Genomic DNA, 20,145 nt, shown 5'->3' with positions numbered 1-20,145 from the left:
GAAATGATTAACAATGATGAAAACTATTCATGGATTTCTTTTTCTTTTTTTTTGCTCCCAGAAGTCTCTTATGAACGAGGGTTTTAAACTCAACATTTGCTCTTCTTTTTGTGTGCATGCTTTATGTGGAGCTTTATGTGAAGGTTACTCAAACATATAGGGTTTGGAACAGGTGCAGTTATGCTGTAGTGTATGCGTCTCCCATTAGCTTTGGGGCCTAATAAAACGGGAGATTTCACTGAACAATAATTGTTTTCCGCAGGAATTCAAGGTTCTGTGAATCTTAATCACATGTTATACTCGCGAAGTGCCGCAGTCCGACTTGAGAATGTAGATGGACTCATGATTAATCTGAAAATTAGGGAGATGCAAGTACCTGAACTAATCAGGTGGTCCTTATTCAGGCTGGGCCAGCGTTGGTAATGTTGCCATTTTTCATGTGTCAGCCCTGATGCAGGTTACCAGGAATCTGACGCTCTCTCTCGTTATCCAAAGGTGTGAGTAGAGAGCAGGCCAGTGAGCGCAAGAGAGGAAATGATTGAGAGGAGAGAAGAAAGGGAGAGAAAATGAGAAGGATAGGAAAGGGAGCCATAGCTGCAAGCTACAAATGCTAAGTTTTTAAAAAAAAACATTATCAGAGGTCTTAATGAAGACATAAACTCTGTGCTCACCCCTTAATTACCACAGACATGTTTGGCCTTTTTTAGAAGCTGCCTTCTTAGTGCAATATTATGGGGATGTTAACAAATACTACTGCGGGTAAGAAGACACTGTTTAGATAGAAGCCTCTCTGCTCCCAGCGTTACCAGGAAGCGTCAGATAAAAGATGAAACACCCCGTTCTCGCTACAGGCTGAGGGCAAATTCACTTTTGGTCCCCAATTATGCTAACAAGAGAAAGAAAAAAAAAAAAGCTGCAAGAACGTTGCGTTTCATAATGAGCCGACGAGGACCGACTTTTCTTAAAGCAATGTTTTAATTCCCTCCGTCCTGGAGAGGCTGTGAAATTTGGCTGTGAATGATTTAATGTGTCTTATTTGTGGTCAAAATGCTGTTTTTGAATATAAATTAGCTCCATAAGCTTGGTTTACCTTTTTTTTTTTTTTAGTGCACCGTATACATGCTTCTAAAACATTTGGGACCTTTTCGTGGATTAATTGAGCTAAATAATCAAATAAATAAAAGTTTTTATGACATAGCATTCTACCTGGTAATGATAGATGTGTGGGAAGGCTTTGTGCTTATTAGAATGTGGTCAGATAGACACTTTCAGTATCAGTCATTAGTGCTCCAGTCCTTACCTGTCAGGGCATCTGCCTGCACTCAAACTAAAAACATTGCTCACCTCTCAAGGTGTCTTTTGTGTTCAAAGAGTATTGCAGCCATAGGTTCTATCCTCCCTATTAAAGGGCTGCATCCTCACAGTCCCTCCGGTGTGTCCTGTTGGTTCCTGAAGTTTTGCCTTGCTGATCATCCTATGATTAAAGCCCTCCATTGTCTCATGCTCGGGCATGGTGTGCGCTGCCTTTTTCATACAAGATGAGAGACCACGCTTGTCCGTTTGACAGAGGCGAAGGCTATTCAGCCGGGTAGCTTGGCTGCGTAATTGGCGAACTCTTGTTCCTGTGGGAAAGGTTATTGCAGAGCAACGCTTTCAAAAGACCAATTTGCACAGGGATTGTCGAAAGTTAGGTCAAGGTTTGGAAACGCAATAATATCATTTAGAGCCATTACAATCATTATGTATGTGACATCAGCCGAAGGTAGACTGGCCGTGTAATTTCAGTGCCGTAATTCTTGGGCTCTTTGAAATATGTTCGCACCAACTGGATATGTGGGATTTAGTCTGAAGGTTTGTAAATGGAGTAATTCTCCAGAGAGGAATAACATTTACATTATACCTATGTTTTGAAGTAGCAGTAACTCCCCAGTGACGCCATAGCCTGTTTTTTTTTTATTAAGGCAAATCCTCTCTCTCGTTTTGTTCAATCTATGTAAAGGTGGATCTGTCTCCTGCACTGATGGCTCGTATCATCCTGGACAGGTTCCTTCAGGACCTGGAGGGTGGAATGCGTGAGTAACACTTTTCCATTTCCCACTCTGTGCTTTCTATCATTCCCCACCATCATTCTTAATTGTAGCACTTTGTCTTGTGAATCCCTTTCTCTTTGAGTCCCAGTTCCAGTTGTAGCTGCTGTATTTTCAGCCTGTCCAAAGCCTAATGAGAGACAGACCACATTTAGTACTAGCGGCATCCCAGGGCACATGACTGGCAATTAAGCACTGGGAGGACCACCCACCTCTCAACTGCAGTGTGGATCAATTCTAGCTCACCTCATCAGTGTTATTTATAACACTCCTGATTTCTTTCCTCACCCTCCTTCATCCCCCAATGCATCCATCCCCCCCCCCACCACCACCTTCCCTTCTACCCCCTCCATCTCCTTCTGTTTCTCCGTCCCTCCTTTGCTCCTCGGAGGAAATTGAGTTGAGGAAAAAGTGTGGCAGAGAAAGCAAACCATTCCTAGAGAGCGCTGATGGACACGCCGCAAAAAATTTGAGCTGCAAATATTTTTGTTGAACTTGTCAGAGATTGTCCAGAAATTGGGTGAAAAATTGTATATGTACATTCTGGGTTTTTTCCTCTCCAGAACTTTTTACGTCACCGTCTCTAATATTTTTTGGCATGAATACTGGCATATTTTTTTGCACCTTTTTTCCCCAGCATTTGTTAATTCAACAACCTTCTCAGGAGTTCCCAACAACACATGCACACTGGATCCCGTATCGTTTCAACAGGCCGATGCCGAGGACCGCGTGCCTGTGCAGTAGACAGTGCTTTGAGAGTGAATCGCGTGATGTCAAAAAGACGTGATTCCAATTTAATCAAGAAAGAGATTAAAGTGGATGTGTGTTATTTTCAACTTCGCCACAGCACAGCCATTTGTCAAAGTCAGAGATGTGATTGCTTTGGACCCGCCGTTATCCACTGCCTGTCAAAATACTAGTCTGAGCAGCTTGTAGAACAGGGCATTCATCCAGGAGAAGCACTCCGTCTCACATAATAGCACACCGCATCCCTCCATCTCCATACAGTGAAAACATGCTATATTATCGCCCGGAATAGATTTGTAGCAGACGAAACGTCTGGGATGATTGTTGTTTAATTTAAAAAACAGTGTCGTAACCGTGCAGGCTAGCGAGTAACGTCATGGTCGTGGTTCTACTTCTTGTAGAATGTGATTTTGCAGGAGTTAGATGGCTTTTACAGGATAATCGTAGATCCAAATAAGCCTACGCACCGTGAAGAAAACAGCGTGATATACAGTTAATCAGATTAATATCAACTCTTTTATCTGGTAAAATAGTTCGACTCCCACCAATTATTTTCAAATGATGATGTCATGATGCTGTACCTTCCCACCGCTGCGACGTCAGTTGCTTTTGAGGGTAGCTTCTGTTGAGACAGAGCTCCTCTGCAATGTCCCCGTGACCCGCTTGGCCTTGAAACGCTGTCCACGTGGACCGAACGGTCAAACCGTCCAATCTCCCTGTGTGTATATTAGACTCCAGTAATGTGTTTCCATTATTAAACAATGCAACAATAATTGTCTTTGCTGGCAATTAGATAACAGGTGGGTTCAGTGCTATTGTCAGGTATATCCATCATGGCCCCCTCCAGCCCCAGACTCTACTCCCGTGTGTGCATGTTTGTGCGTGAGTGTGTATTTGTGTGTTTTTGTCAGACTCCAGAGAGAGGGTGGGCAGGCACATTGCAAAGATCAATAGACTTCTATATAAGGGACATTACCCCCTACTGGGTGAGTGGCTTGCCTTTGCCTAGCACCATTGTTTTTATTTTTTTTTATCCCCCTTCTCTGTCCCTTTGCATTTAAGAGACACAGGAATGGGGCCTTTGGGACTGTGGAATATATGTACAATCACTAGTGCTGGATCAATAGAGAGTTTTAAATTGTTTTCTGTCCCTTCCTTGTTTTGTTTTGCTTGCTTGTTGTTGCTCCCACCACCACCACCACCACCACCCCTCCCCTCCCCTCCCACTAACACTCCAGCACCCCACCTCAACATGACGACACCACCAACCAACATCCCCCCCCTCCTCCTTGCAGCAAAAGTATTGGAGAGAGCATCAGTCCGGCAGAATGAAACACTATCTGGTGGCACTTGTAAATAAATCAATACATTCAAAGCAGTTTTATCACGTATTGAATATGATATCAACATCCATAATGCTTCTTGTCTCATGAAAACAGACTGGGCAGTAGGGGAGGAAAGGTCACATGTGCACTTTTACACTGTTTGTATCCACTACTTTCAGGTCACCGAAGGCTGCACTTGATATGCTTTTTAGGGAAAAAAAGACAGCACTCTGAACCAATTTGAGACGGCTTCAATATCCAGAGTTCCTCTCGGGGTTGTGGACTAATGTCCCAAACGGGGGACATGAATGTGACAATTAAGTTTATGGAGGCACAAGTAAGGCTCAATGAATCAAACAGAACCAGTACTAAGGCAGCAAAATGTGTTTTCATTACAGTTGAATATATGATTGTGATGTCACTGAACTGCTTATTTTAAATGCATTCAAACTGATTGATTACACCTTTTCACTGTTATTTATTTATCTATTTTTCATTACCGCTATCTTTTTTTCTTAAGTATAAAGTAGGAAAGGCAAGTGTTTGCTAAATTTACTTTAAATTGATTACTTGAAAATTAATCAGTAGTCAGTATTTGAATTAAATAGCATAAATGTAAGAGATTCTCTATATTTTTTTAAGTCTGGATTAAACCTACATCATGTGTGTCAACCCACCGATAAAGTCTGTAAATTATAGTTGTCATTCCAACTCTATATGTCTGTACAAATACCTCATATTGCCTCACATTGTGGGAGCTCCTGCTCTTCCTCCCCACCCCCTCCTGCTATCTCTTCATCTTTCTCTCTATTCCTCCTTTGACAGGAGTTGATGTGGCTCTAGATTTAGACATACTTTTTTTTTTGTGAGGAGGCAATTTTGCTAGCTATTTGACCTTTTCCATTTTCCCAAGGCCCAGCTCCAGATTAGATTGCTACTCCATGTTTTGTAACTATGTGATTCGACCGCCTTTAAGATTTATTGTCACATTCCTTTACAGAAGCCTTGTGCAAGGTTATAAATGTCCCGTGTTTGATGTTAACACTGGGAGAATGTTAGCGTCTACTATGATCCTTCGGTTCCTTGACAGAATTCATAATAGCTTCAGTGTTTTGCAGATCAGAGGTGTTGATAACTGAATATTGCATTATGTTCTATCCAGTAAAATCTCAACTTTCGTCTATCCACTAGGATTGTTATGGTTCCTCCTCTCTTGTCTTCAAGTGCTCCTCTCTCTCTCTCACTCTCTCTCTTCCCCACTATGGTGGAGCGTTGTGTATATGCAAGTTCTTTATTTCCAAATAATGAGAGCAAGGGCACTTCATTAGCAAGAGGGGTGGGAGTAAGAAGGCAAAGGCAGGATGAGTGTTTCTGCGTGTGTGTGTGCGTGTGTGTGTGTGTGTGTGTGTGTGTGTGTGTGTGTGTGTGTGTGTGTGTGTGTGTGTGTGTGTGTGTGTGTGTGTGTGTGTGTGTGTGTGTGCATGCATGCATGCAAGGGTTGGGTGCAAGGGAGGTAAGCAGCAGCGTGGCACTTCACTTGACAAGTATACTAATTACTCCTTTTCAGCTGAGAAGCTCCAGTCAGCCTCTGCCACAGTCTAATGGCCTGACCTAGGAAGGCTCTCTCCATAGCAGAGCCTCCCCAGATCTACTATTACTACTGCCACACACACACACACACACGCCCAAATGTAGAGTCTCATCTCACTGCTATCAGGGAGAATCAGGTGGAAGCAGATCAGTTCTGCCCCAGTAACCTCTTCAGGGACTGAGCTCCTCCTGCACAGGAGATACCACCTCATATCATCAACTAGCACCTACACACCACCACAGATACTTAAAAAAAAAACACATTTTTTTTTCCTCCTCCCTTACTCTCATCACCCACTCTCCCTCTAGCTCTCTCTCTCTCTCTCTCTCTCTCTCTCTTCCTTTCCCATCTTCTGTTTTTTTCAATTCGGGAGGATAAATTTAAAAGGAGTAAATTGGAAAATCAAATGAGGGCTTTAGGCAGCCGCAGAGATTTGCAGAGCTGTCGGCCAGCGTCGCAGAGCCTCATCCATCATGTCCCACAAGTAGTCAATTCCTCTAGTATCTGTAAATGTTTTCAGATATTAGCCAATTTATATGCTCCGAGATTCATCATGGAAAATCAGCTTTAGCGGTGCACATTATCAGGACCTGTCTCTCCCTTGCTCCATGAAGTTTGATGAACGAGTGCCCCTCCACAGCTCAATGGCTTGTGCGTGGGGAGTGTGATGGTGGGGGGGGTTATATAGAGGAAATGGATAAGCACACCCCCACCCATGAAAAAAAAGTGGCTTTTTTTTAATTAATAAACAAAGTTGCTCATCAGTGTCAGGGGCAATAACAATAGTCATCCATTATTGTTTATTACAGTCCTCCCTCAACAAATGTTGCTATCTAATGAGGTTTCTCAAAAACATTTTTGTGTTTTGAGATAATGACTTTTTCACCCTCGTGGAGAGGAAGGAAGAGTAGTTACAAATGACACGAGTAGGCAATAAGAACCGGAGCCAAGGTTATGTTGCCGTTACCTTGCTTGGTATAGTTTATCTTGTTGCGGAGGTGAATATGAAAACAGGCCTGTGATTTGTTTACACTGGTTGTTTTCTTTAGCAAATCCCAATGGAGGCGTAGCGTTTCACATCTATTATTCTCCTCGGCTCTGTTCTTCTCTGTTCAGATGTTGACGGTGTGATATGACGCCGTAGTCAGAATTTATACCAACATGGGACAATTACAGTAAATTTGGCAAATGTTTACAAGGTGCAAAGTCGTGCTGCAGGGCTTTGTTCTCTGTGTCTGGTGTTCTTCAGATTATGCTTTTTATTTCTTCCTGCACGTGTTTTATGTGTGCGTCTGCATGTGTGTGTGCCTGGAGTGTGTGTATTTAAAGATCTTGGCGTGCGTGTGGGCGTGTGTGTCTGTGTGTGTGGCGGAGAGAGGAGCTCAGGGTGTCATAGAGGAGTGCTGCTGTGCAAGGCGGGGGCGTCTTTAATAAATGTATGCTGATGTTGGAGGCTGCAACGATGCGAGGGATGCAAGAGCCCTGTTGTTATTTACTGCTGTGTTTGTGCACCGCAGCGAATCCCGGGCCTGCAAATGGCATTACAGCCCATGATGAATGAGCATTAGGGTAAACTCATTTTAAAAGCATCCTGATTTATTAGCGGCCTGGCCTTCCATTTTCATCAGGTCAATGCTTGGCTGAAATTCCACAATGTCAGCGCCAAGGTCACCTCTTTATGGCTATTTTTAACCCCATCGCTCAGAAAGGAGCAGGAGGAAGGGATCCTATCACTTATTGTGGCCATCTACCAAAAAATATTTAAGTGCTGGCGAGACGAGGAGAGGGAAGGAGAAGTGTAGTCCTGGAAGTGTGCCTTTGTGTCGGTTATGTGAGAGACCAAAATGTGGTGGTGGTCAACCCCCAATTATGAGCGCTAGTAAGACAAGAGCTTTAATGGCTGCCGTTTGCCTTCGGGGAGGTTTATTACACACTACTGTTTTGCAGAAGCAGCGTCAAATCTATAAAACGACCATTAGGAAGAGGGAAAAAATCAATCAAAATGCCATTAAAGTGGAATAAGTTGCCAATATTGCTGATGTGGTTGCGGGTCCTTTGATTTTCCTTCAGATTATTAGGCACAGTCGAGTAGTGACTTTGTTAAGGGAAACCAGTGTTGTTGGGGAGTAATATGTCTCCTGGCTTCATAAAGTTTGCTGCCTCATATTTCCCGCTTTATTGATTATCCATTATCATTTGTCATGAGGTGTCCTAACTCAAGGGGAAAATATAACCCTCTTTCTTCACCGCCGCCCGCACCGCACAGGAGCACAGTATGGATCTGCGTGTGAAGGTACCAATCTCTGAGAAAAATGAGCAAAGAAATAAAGCACAGCCCTGTGCCTTGCAGCTCTAAGAGGGAGTGCGAGGTTATGGGCTGGGCTGGGGGAGTACCGTGGCTGGGAGAGACCGAAACACAGGAGGAGGAGGAGGTAGCAACAAAAAAAATAAATAAAAAGAGGTGGCAGAGAAAGATGGAGACAAAGAGGAAGAAACAGAAAGAGAGGAGGGAGCCGTGAATGGGCTTTGTTCTTCTTCCAGCCCCCCTCTTTATTTCATCAGAAGGTAGATGAGGGATCACAGCACTGTTGGTCCTCTCTGTGATAGTTTGTAAATGAAATGCAAAGAAGGGTCTTAAGGGTTTCTTAATGCATTTCTGTTAATTTAAGAGACACTTAATTATCAAGTCAGGATTTGAAAAAGTCTTTTCAATTACATGTTTTTTAATCTATTTTTATAATTCTTCAAATAAGCTGTCTTGATTCTAACAATCATATACTGTGCATGGTTTATTAGATGAGCTCGGAGCGCTCTGTGCTGTGTTGGTACAGGCACCATCCATGCCTGAAATGTGAATAGAAACATTCCTTGTATTGTCTGCAATGCTGCAAGTCTGTCAGGACCATGTATCACTAAAATGGCGTGCCTCAACCATTTCGTCACACAATGATACAATCCATTTAATCCAAATCTTTTTAAGAAATGATTTAAGGAATTTTTTTTTTGCTGTTGCAGTAGCGGCGAATCAATCCAGCGGGCTTTCCCCTCCTGATTTATAATGTTAGTAGAGCAAGAATGAGGATGAGAGATGCAGAATAGTCAGCGTTCATAACATAGATAAACTACATGGGGCTCCTGTGCTCTGGACTGAAACATTTATCTATAGAAAATCTGTATAGACACCAAGCAGCCAATGTAATGGACTAGTGTGGAAATACTGCACTAACAATGGCATGGTGAATTACAGTGTGCCTGTCTTTTATCCGTATATTATATTATCACTGTTTGCTCTCAGGAATTCAATTTTTTTTCTTTACATTTGAGAAGCTACAATGTTTGACATGATTTGCTTACTAATATTTATGCGTTTTTGTAATTGTTTTTTCTCCCTCTCTCGCCTTTGTCTCGTCCTCAGCCTCCAAAACGGTCCTCAACAGCATGCTCAAGGAGCCGTCGTTAATTCCGGACCAAATTTTGGCCAATAACATCTACCAGGTAAGTGTCGACGTTTGAATTTAAAACTGAAATATTATAAGAAATCATTTAAATTGTGTCATAGTCATTTTTAATTGATAAATTAATTACAATTGTTATTTTATTAAGTTTGCCGCCCTTTTTCCATGTAACAAATCTCCTGCTGAGGTACAGTGAGATTTTTAGGTGTTATTGTACCACCTGGCAGACAGACGGCATCAGGCGCTCATGTTTGCTGATGAGGTCACGTGAGAGCCGGCGGTCATGCCTGCCAATCTGCCAGCATCTCCTGTGTTTTCTCCGTTTCCCCGGCACTGTACAGGCTTTTTCCTTCCCTCGCCTCCCTTCCACCCACCCACTCTTTTTTCGCACGCCATAATATTTCTTCCCCCTCTTTTCAGTGCACAATAAATGACTGCTGTTATGGACCGCTGGTAGACTGCATCAAACAGTATCCTATCCCATAAAATTTTAAGCCTGAAATTGACGAGGAGCTATTGAAGGGGATGAGATGTGTCTGGCTTCACCTGACATAAAAGTTCTGCTTCACAGAGGAAGTGTTTCATCCTGCCTGCCACCCCGCTATCACCGGTGTAGCGGCTGGAAGGCGATGGGGGGAAGACGAGGGGTAGAGGATTGGCTGATCTAAATGCATCTCCATGTGCACACAGTGGATCAGACCCAATGTTCTATGATACAAGAAGAAAAGATCATTCATAGGCCTTGGGGAGGTTGATGTGTTTCTTTTGTTTGGTATTTTATTTAACCCAGATGATTTATTTTATCTTCATATTTTTATTTTACCTTCCATGCTGATTTTTTAAATGCTTTTAAATTGAATTACATTTAGTTCTGATTACTCAGCCTTTCAGGACCATGGAGAGTTCTGGACAATTTGGTCTAACTTGAACTATTCATTTTGATCACAAATTAGTTTTATTTTATTTGTATGGTAACTTGGTTGTACTCTTTATATTTCCAGTGTTTTCCTTCCCTTTCTTTGCCCAACTATAAATACCCCTCCTTCTCCAACAGGGGCGTGACCTTGACTATAGGGGCAGAACTGGAGTCCAGGCTATTTAGGGGCAAGCAGCTGGGTAGCAGACCAACTGTTTCCTGGGGGAGGAGACTCATTTGAATGAGTTTACACGGGTACATCTGTATGTTATTGTGTCTGTCCCAGCTTTCGTGTGTGCGGTGGGCCTGCGTTCTTCTGTTCATAGCCAGTCAACCTTGTCCCACCCTGCCCTCCTTCCACTTCCCCCTTTCTACCTTTCTTTGGCTGTCCTCTCATCAGTGTCAACTTAGAGTCACTTACTCCACCACAGAGAGTTCATTATTCCCACCTCACTGTGGGCTTTGAAAGAGCTCGACCCGCACACGAGAGGGATACCTCTTAAGGGGTTGGTAACCTTGAACTAGCAAAACTATGCTAAACCCAGCCCAGTGTTGCCAACTCTTTTCCAATGAAAGGAGCTAGCAGCACTAGCACCATAGGTCTCAATCTGGCAAGAAAGTCACAAACATGACTATTGAGTGCATGCAGGCAGAGAAGCAGGTAGGATAATAAGAGAACATATATACATATATTTTTGTCAGAGACTTTAATTTATTGATTGCTGTCCGGATGCACGGAGAATTTCAATAAATAAAACAAATGTTTTTGAAGAAGATGACCAACCCTAGCTTCCCAGCCAATCACGATATGTATTTATTAATTACATCCATTTTGAGAGATTAGGGCCTCTGTAAATGTACGATTTTCCTTTCTGTGGCATCAAGCTGCATGCATCCTGATGCAAAATGGCATTTATTCTAAAAGCATTTTTTCCTCAAAGATTTTAGAGGGATGAGTGGAGCGGCTAGTGCAAGCGCTCGATGTATTTTTTTTTGCCAAATTGGCATTTGTTTCCTTCTCATTTAGGTAATGCACTTTGGAGAATTGTTGTGAAAGCAGATTAAGGTCGACTCGAAAACTCTGATTGGGCTCTTTCTGTGCATCGGCAAAAAGAGAAGTGGCTTTCACTTTGCATTGGAAGCCAATAGTGTGTGTGTGTGGGGGGGGGGGTTAACTTTAACAGTATGTCAAGCATACACATGCACAGTTGAGCTCACATCACCTCATATCCGTGCACTTATCCTCTTACCACAGTGTTCTTTGTGGTTTCCATAGTAACCAATTATGGATAAAATTCCTTTATTTTTGGAGCAACTTTTTCTTTTCTCATAAATATCACTTTTGAACTTTTTTTAATTTAGTTTCATGCTATTTGCCCTGTTGGGATCATCGTATTTAAATATGCAAATATAAAACATAATGCTGTTGCTATACGTTGGAATCCTTGACTCTCTTTTCTCAGCGCCATTGGCCACGAGCACGAGGTGCTGCTCTGCGACAAACTGAAGGAGAGGAACCTTTCCTTTCTAGGTGAGGCATCACGTGACCTTCTCGTCACATTTCTTCATTCTGGTCATGGCTGTGCATGGCCTTTTTGTTTAGTAAAGGGAGACCTGGACATGACTGATGCAGTGGATGATATCTCTTATTGATTTGCTAACAACACGGAGCTGTTATCAAACGTCCTTGGATGCTGATGCACCAGCATACCATGAATATTTATGAGCTTCAGAGGTAGGTTTTTAATGCGTAGTGAGTTAATGTCCGGTTCTCTCCGGCTGCTGTTAAGGTTTTCTTTTCCTAAAATTGAATGAAAAATGCCAGTGTCTGTTTACATCAACATGGATATAATGTTGGTACCATTAAGGGGATCTTTGACTGCTTCGGCTGTCTCCTTTTGTAAATTATATTATATTTTAACTGATTATCTTAATGTCCACTACACAGCATGTTCTTCTACCTACAATATTAAAACAAGTTAGAGTGTCCAGGTGTGAAATTGTGACATTTTTTAACCCTCCCTTCCTCCAATCACCCCCCCAATCCCATCCCATCACCATCCCTTAGGTCAGAGTGATGGAGGATAAAAGTCATTCCCACTGTCATTAAGACCATATCATTTATTTGAACCCGGAGTGCTGACCTTTCTTCAGAGCTTTACGGAGGACTGTTCTAAAACTGTCAGAGTTCGGCCAGCACGAGGGCCACTCAGGCAGCCTCACCCCATCTGATAAATGGATTGGAAATAAGCTACCCGACAGCAGGGATGGCCCATTAATTTTAATCAAAGGTGATGTAAAAAGGCGATCAGAGCCACATGACGATGTCAACAGCCCAGTCGGTATATGAATAGGGGCTCCCAGCCCACCGCATATACATCCACACCGTCATTACCACAACCTGGATGCCCCTCTGTACCACAGGCCTCTGGCAGCCTCCCTGACCTCACTCAGCTCTCTCTCTCTCTCTCTCCCCTTGGCTGATGCTGGCTTCTCACCACCGCTGACACCGCCACCCTCCATCTCTCCTCAATTCCCTTCCATGCCCCATTAGTTGAGCTTGGCTGGAGACAAAGAGGCAGGCCCTTGGAACTGAATGACCTGGTCAGCCTGAGATTTAATGGAGAAATCAGGTGTTGTAGGGATAATGGCTGAAGCGCACCAGAAGTCAAGGACAATGGCTGCGGCCCGTGCAGGCAGGGGTCAGACTTACAGAGGCTATAATGCCAACCCTGTCCCCCTAGCTGTATATTTTATAAAAGCTCTGCCAAACGGCAAACCGGAGAGCGGTTCTGTAACTGGACTTTACAGGTTTTTGTGCATCGACAGCGAATACGTGGCAGATGTAGTTAATGGTTTTACTGTGCTCGCTGTCCTCTACTGTTATTTCTTCTGCTTTGCCAACACTAAGGGCTTTTGTTACCAGCCAGTTGGTGAAGGCTGTTAGGTTAACGTGCCTGTACGTGCTGCAACACCACTTGTTCAGTGAAGATTTAAAAACTCATTGCAAACGTTAAAATGCTGCACTTTATCTCCCGCAGATGAAAACCAACTGAGAGCGATGGGCTATGACAAAACCCCTGATATCATCCTGGAGGTTCCCATTGGTTAGTATGCACATATATAACAACATATTATCTGAAATAACTGTTATTGACAGTAAAAAAAAAGAAGATTTCGTGAAATTGTCACGTGTCCCTTGTCCCCGGTTTTCTGACTGTTGCTCTGTGTTTCTGTTTCCAAAAAGCCGTGGAGGGACACATTGTACACTGGATTGAGAGCAAAGCCTCGTTTGGAGACGACCACAGCCACCGCACCTATCTCAACGAACAGTTCTGGAGCTACTGGAACCGGTGAGCATCGTATTCTCGCCTCTTTGGATTTTCATACGCTTATCTTAATTAACCATATAATGCCGCAAATTCCTATTTTCCCACTTTGCGTATTATTTATTACTTCTGCTTTTTGACCGCAAACCACAATCAGCTTTCCTCAGAATTACAAAACAAACAATGCTAACCACTTCCTCCCTGGCAACACTAACCCCAGACATGAACTTCCATATGGTGCATCTGTACATGACACTACTTTCACATCCACCTCCTGTCATCGGAGCCTTAAGGGTCCGACTGTGAGCTTGATTGTTTTCCAGAGTACACACATTGTTTTAGAAGGGAAATGGGTGATTAATCTGTTGCATCTGTTGTCATGAGAACCTTTGGACAGGAACGGGCCCTCGTGGTCTGACCCTCCATGGGGGAAGAGAAGTGTGTGCATGTGACGCATGCGAATGTGTGTGTTGGCAAGAATCCTGCAATGCAATAACTATCATAATACAGGGGTTTGGATTGAGCACCATAAGCAAGGTGATGTATTGCATTTTTTTAAGTATCATAGTATAAAGAACACACCACCATTAGCTTAAAACCTGAGTACCAGAACATTACTTTTATTGACTGTTAATTAAAATCAACAGTTTTTGAGAATCGATTTAGTATAAAAAAAAACATATCGTGATACTCGTTATTTTATTACGCCCCTAGTTTTAATGCTTAAAATTAACTTCACGAGGAAACTTTTTTGTATATTACAGATATCCCTTAACATCTTATCTTTTAAATTATTGATATGCATAAAAGTTAATCTCAATGATGTGAATTTGGCATGAGCAGTTCTAGAGTCTTCATAAACACTCTTATTATAAAGTTGTGCATATTTTTATTATGATTTGTGCACAGTTTAAAGGCTGAGCAAGTCCTATGGTGTCCCAGGCCTTGAATAATTTAACTCTTTCCTAAATGAGTGCAAGCAAAATAATACTGGATATGAGGATTTGTCACGTCATCAGCCATTATTTCAAAATACTCGAGTACTAGTGTGCATCATTTCAAAGTGAAGTTATCATGTTGAGGCCACACACACAGAGAAGAGCAGGGATCACTCACACATGGCCTTCACATCCCTGCCTCCCTTGGTGCAGGGTTCTATTGACCAAGTTGAAATTTCGCCCACGCTCCCTCCATTCGCCTCGCTGCCGCTCTGGCCCCCCTCAGCCGTGACGGCCAGCTGACATGTTGTGACATGGTGCCGGAGCGCCAGGAGGTTCCAGACCCCAGGCACAGCCAGAAACTCTCTCTGGCTCTTTTTGTTTTTGTTTCCTGGTGCATGTGCGGTACCAGGTGAGGATTGGATTTCTGGTTCTATCGAGAACACAGCGAAGGGAGGGGGAAGCTGGTTATTTTATGTATCTAAATCTAAAACAATCCTTTTGTCAAAAATACTTCTTTATATTTTGGTTTTACAAACTAAGTTGGTAATGCACTTTACTCCATTGATAATCTTGTAATATTTGGGATTTCTGGGGAGACTCCCATGTAAACCACAAAAATAAATCCCTATTTTAACCAATTAAAGGGGAATAATGGTTCCACATTCAGGTACCCCTGCCTATAAATGACTGACCTACTGGTTACTACTGCCAGCAGACCATTTGATATTAAGAGAAGACGACTCGTCCAATATCACTGAGCAGCTAAAATGCTTTAGATGGGGTCACGGTCATAATCAATGGTGTGTTTTATTTGGAAATGGTCCTTTTTTCCCCCCTTTTCCTATTATTGACCTGGGGAACTAAAAGCCGCTGAGGTGTGAATTTAAAAAGGGGCCGATCTTTGATGGTTCCTATCGGCCTCATTAAACCTCGCTAACAAAGTTGGTGACAACAAAATACTTCAGCACTAGAACTAGAACATTGTTTAATGAGAAAGTAGAAAATGATCACTGTCTCAGTCAGTCAAGCTTAAAATAATGCAATAAAACGAAGAAGAGAGCTCATTCCATTAGTATGACGTGAAGATCAGATGTCTGCATTAATATGTCACTGTGTAGGTCAATGTCCTTTCTTGGTTTGGATGAAGAAAGTGGCATTCATCTGTCTCTCTACTCATGGCATTACAGTAGGTCAAAATATCAAGACTAACAGGCTGATTGGACGGTTGGAGTTAGTCTGAGTCTAACATATTTGCCCACGGGTATCTTTCACTGATATTCACTGAGGCGGCCTTGTCCGAGTGTATTAAGGAACTGACAAAGTAGATCCCGTCATGTCAGCCAGCAGCCCAGTCAGATAAACATTGTTGTGTCAAAAAAAGGGAAAAAAATGTCATTCCCTTCAGACCCTACCTTCTCCAGCACCCTTGTAATTTTTTAATTGACATTTGCCGCTGACATTTGAAAACGTGCCTCGTCTTTCTCTTATTGTAAGACCTTATGCATTATTGTCTGAGGTAAGAGCACACACACGTGCGTGTTTGTGTGCGTTAGCAGTGAATTTGGGGGTCAGCTCTTTGTAGTCGCAAAAAAAACAAAACATAAACCAATAGAGAAATAGGGTATGAGAGAGTGATGGGGTGACATCATCCTCCTTTCACTTCTCATTAGTTGCGTTGGGTTTACGAGACGGGCCCCGAAGGGCTGATGTTTAGAGTGTTTGTCCATTCCTTCATTCCTCAAACTCAGATTTCAGCGTTCGACTCTAAACCTTTCGGTTTTTCTTTTTGACCGCCCTTGGAATCGCACAGCAGTGTTTGTAATTACTCCATTGCTCCTGATTGACATTCCCAGTGATTTGCTTATTTTTCATGAATTCCCTCTTTGCTTTAACTGAGCTGCTTCACCCATTGCTTGTGTTAATTGTTCTTGGTTTTTGCCCTCGAGCACTGCAGAGTGAGCTATGGGGACATGTTTTTTTGTAGACGAGAGAAAAAAAACATAACTAATTTTCCCTCCAAAGCCCTCACCAACTGCATTTATCATCCAAACAATAGTCTTGCCAACACACTAACCCCATAATGAACCCCTCTTCAGTGGAGTGAGGGGTAATGACGCTTCACCTACAATGCTCCCAAGAAAGAAAAAAAAAAAGATGAAAAAAATGGAGAGAAAAACGGTCTTCTTGCAGAATCAAACGGCGTGTTCAGGCCCAGTGCCTGGATGAGATGGCGTAGCAGCAGCTATCGGTGTCTCCCAGCCATCAATCTTAGCTGGTGGCGTTCCAGAGCCAGCGAGCCCTCTGCTCTGACGGATGTTCACATAATTGAGTTATCCATCTCGCCCAACTATCAGAGTTGCATAAAAATTATTCACCTGCTGGTGAATATTAAACACATAATGAGCCTCTTGTGTGTTTTAGGAGAAGTGGGTAAGGTTAAACACAGCATGGGATGAAATATGGACCTCTGTGTGGTGCCACCTTAACTGTCCCCACTTGATTATGGTGTGTTTAAATCAATTATGGTTGGCAAAGTTCCTTCCATAACTCTCCGAGCAGCAACTGAATTTCTGCCCATGTATTCGTCGGATTAGTAAATCATCAAATGCTACCCGAATCCCATACATACGAATAATGACTATTATCCCATCACACAAGCATGGTTTAAAGAAGTAATAAGTAATGCCTCGATAAGAAGAAAACGCCGCACGCCAATGTTACAAGCCAACAACATTTACAAAAATACCTGCGTACGTGTGGACGAGCCTTTTTGTGTCACAGCATTTCTTCTTTGAGAGAGCCCACTAATTACTAATTTGTCAGATTATGAGGGATCTTTGCGGATCCTCAATTGCCTTCCATGCGCCACCTTTACAGAATCTATAGAGTAAATCAGAATATACTGTTCACCACAAAATAGCTTCCTAGGAACAACCCCACTTTGCACTGTAGTATAGCAGATTAAAAGGGCGAATGTAGAGTTTAATAAATAGATTCAGAGACCGCTTCCTAGTTTCCCTCCCCCCATTGCACCTAAGCCAACACAATAGACAGCCTGTGTGTGGAAATGAGCACAGAGCCAGTGTGGGCCCCCCTCCCAAAGTAAATCAGCTGTGAGATTCGTAAACTGCAAATGTGTCAGAGTTGAAAATGTTAGCACTCTTAATGGAGGCTTGAAAAGGTTAGATCTGATAAAAAGCTGTCAGCCGTCCACACAAAAAAAAAATGATTTATGGCGATATAATGGGACAGAATGCCTCATTTCTCCCTCATATGAAATGGGGGTTAAGACTTTTGGGTTTGCCGTTATACATCATCTGGCTTGACCACATGGAGATTTGTTGAGACGTGAATGCACGCACATGCATTGTGTTTCATCTGGCTCCTTTTGTTTCAGTCATTTCGGATGACGTCCGCCGTTGTGATGTAGATCATTTATGTCCTCTCATAATTACAAGCAGAAATATATGCATTCTCCAAAAAGCGCGTATCGATCGCCATTCAAATGTGTTTTGCACAAATGAGATTAGTGCCTTTCCTTTTGTTGCAACACTTTTTTGACGCGCATAATGGAAGTACAATTAATGGGGGAAGGCATAATTCTGAAGACTCTCACCAGACTGTTCCTGCAACATCACTAATCTGCTCGCTGACACGTCGGCTAATGAATAGACAAAAATCTGATTTATGGGATGTTTTATATTAGCTGACACAGCTGCAATTAGACATCTTGAGTTCTTTATGAACTTTTTCCAATTATATCTGGAACTGTATGCTGTAGATTCTACAGCCGGAATTGCATGGTAATTCGCTTACACTCTCGGAACCGTCAATCTGTTTGCGACATCAAATTAATTTTTTTTTGATTCAAGATATTGTACATCGGCGTCTTTTTTAATGGACATGTCCATCATTTTTTTTGTTGAACTTTCCAAAGCAGGAATGACAGGAATCCCTAATTAAAAAAAAAACCCTATTGAATCCAACAAATTATACTTTTATCTTTGAAAACAATGTTTTACTGTGTGCCCAGATCCTTAGATGTGTGGATTGTTTGCTTGTTAAATAGGAATGAGGGCATTTCCTCATATTTAGAAATGCATGCATGTGCATGTACTGCATTTACTGCAGTAGTGGTGGCATAATAGAAGCAGCAGGGCCATCATAGAGCTGGGGCAGATAGGGGATGTCACCTGAGAGAGGGCGCCCACCGGCCGTGGCTGCCGCTGATCCAATGAGGCCGGACAGTACAGGGCCATCCCCGAGGACAGGTACTGGCGCTTCTAGGGTGACAATGTGACACCTCCGAGACCTGTACCCTGCCGTACTTTACCTCACCTCCCTGTCAGATGTGCACAACAAAGAAAATAAAAAAAAATCTCCATGGCCTTGATATTTACTAAAATCCCACTGACCTAATATGTGAATGCATTACTGCCAGTGATGTGCTTAGATTCTTATACGTATTCTTTTTTGTGATGTAGATGAGGTGGATTTTTAGTGTTTTTATTCACGTAATATGCAAGGACAATTCTAGTTAGAGCTTAATTTCCTCTGGGGGTTTTTTTTAAAGCACAAATATAATTTTTCCCGGTAAAGTGCATGCGCCTCTGACATTGCTTCTATTTATAGTTATGGATACCCCATGCGGTGCAGGAACGTGGCCTCTTTTATTGTTTCCTTTGTTATGACATCCTCTCGTAGAATATTCCACGGCGAGAAAAATAGCGATCCACAATGGTGGTTCCTTTAGGGCCTTTGCAAGTGTTTGTTTTAGGGCACATCGGTACACAGAAGTGCAACGCTGGCCCCCTAAAGCACAAGCAACTTGGAATATTAATGACAAACGACAAGTCGGCTCCTGATGCTTCAAGGATTTCATGCTTTTAAGGATGCACATTTGGGTGCATTGTTTAAGGCGTCTGGGGTGTAATCCGCACTCTCAGGTCTCCGGCAGCCTCAGGATTTAGCTCTGGTTAAGCCTCCATGTCTCCTATTTATTTTTCGAGGGTTGTATGTGTGCATTATCCAAATTTGTCATTTACCATTGAGTGTGAGAGCAGCTTTGACACGGCCGCTGTGTGTATGAACGAGGAGCGGGAGAGAAAGCGGCACCCCGGCGATACATATCCCTCCTCCTGTCTTTCTGCATGCCCTGTGACACCGCGAGACGGAGGAGAAAGCCTCGAGTGAAACGAGGTGCAAGCATGTCTACTCCATGAATTCCTGTTTTGCCATGGAACTTTTTAAAAGATTAACGTACATTTTTTGTCAGCCTTCACTACGTATGTCATCAGACTTAAACAGACGCACGTTTCCACCCCGCCACCCCCTCGTTTTCTCGGCCTCTCTGCCTTTTTTTCCCCTCCCTCCACCCTTCTTGTCTTTCCTCTACAGCGACCTTCTGGGTTTCATTCCGGGAAAAAAGTCACCAGCATTTGTCAAAAAGCCCAGAGTGGTGGGCAAGGATTAGAATGGCTTTTTGTAAAACTCAATCTAACAGGAGGAATTTCAATAGCTGCCCGACCCCCCCATGAAGACATACAGGTCCACGTTTCAACCAATGTCACGTAAACCTTGCAGTGATATTTTCACGGAGATAGATTTTTGTACACAATACACGGTGCTTGCTGTGCATCACACACAGGCGTGCATGTTGCTGCTGGATATCTTCACATCTGTAGAAAGTTCCAGAGATAACATTGGCGAATGGGAAGGTGGTGCTCTTGTATTTTACTGATTATGCTGCTGTCC

General features: G+C 42.8%; 1 protein-coding gene across 1 annotated transcript in view; it reads left to right on the top strand.

Annotated features, from left to right (window-relative positions):
- The window catches only part of cdin1 (CDAN1 interacting nuclease 1), a 52,030-nt gene that overhangs the window by 12,917 nt on the left and 18,968 nt on the right, over positions 1–20,145 (top strand). Inside the window, exons 6-11 of the mRNA XM_084012745.1 lie at positions 2,000–2,072; positions 9,166–9,245; positions 9,626–9,675; positions 11,585–11,652; positions 13,163–13,228; positions 13,369–13,474. Coding sequence (XP_083868871.1) covers positions 2,000–2,072; positions 9,166–9,245; positions 9,626–9,675; positions 11,585–11,652; positions 13,163–13,228; positions 13,369–13,474 — 443 coding nt within the window. The remainder of the gene's footprint in view (positions 1–1,999; positions 2,073–9,165; positions 9,246–9,625; positions 9,676–11,584; positions 11,653–13,162; positions 13,229–13,368; positions 13,475–20,145) is intronic.

Source organism: Eutrigla gurnardus, assembly GCF_963514095.1.
Source record: "Eutrigla gurnardus genome assembly, chromosome: 7".
Classification (NCBI taxonomy): Eukaryota; Metazoa; Chordata; class Actinopteri; order Perciformes; family Triglidae; genus Eutrigla; species Eutrigla gurnardus.
Note: the sequence above shows the minus strand (reverse complement) of the source record. Positions and strands in the feature narration are given on the sequence as shown.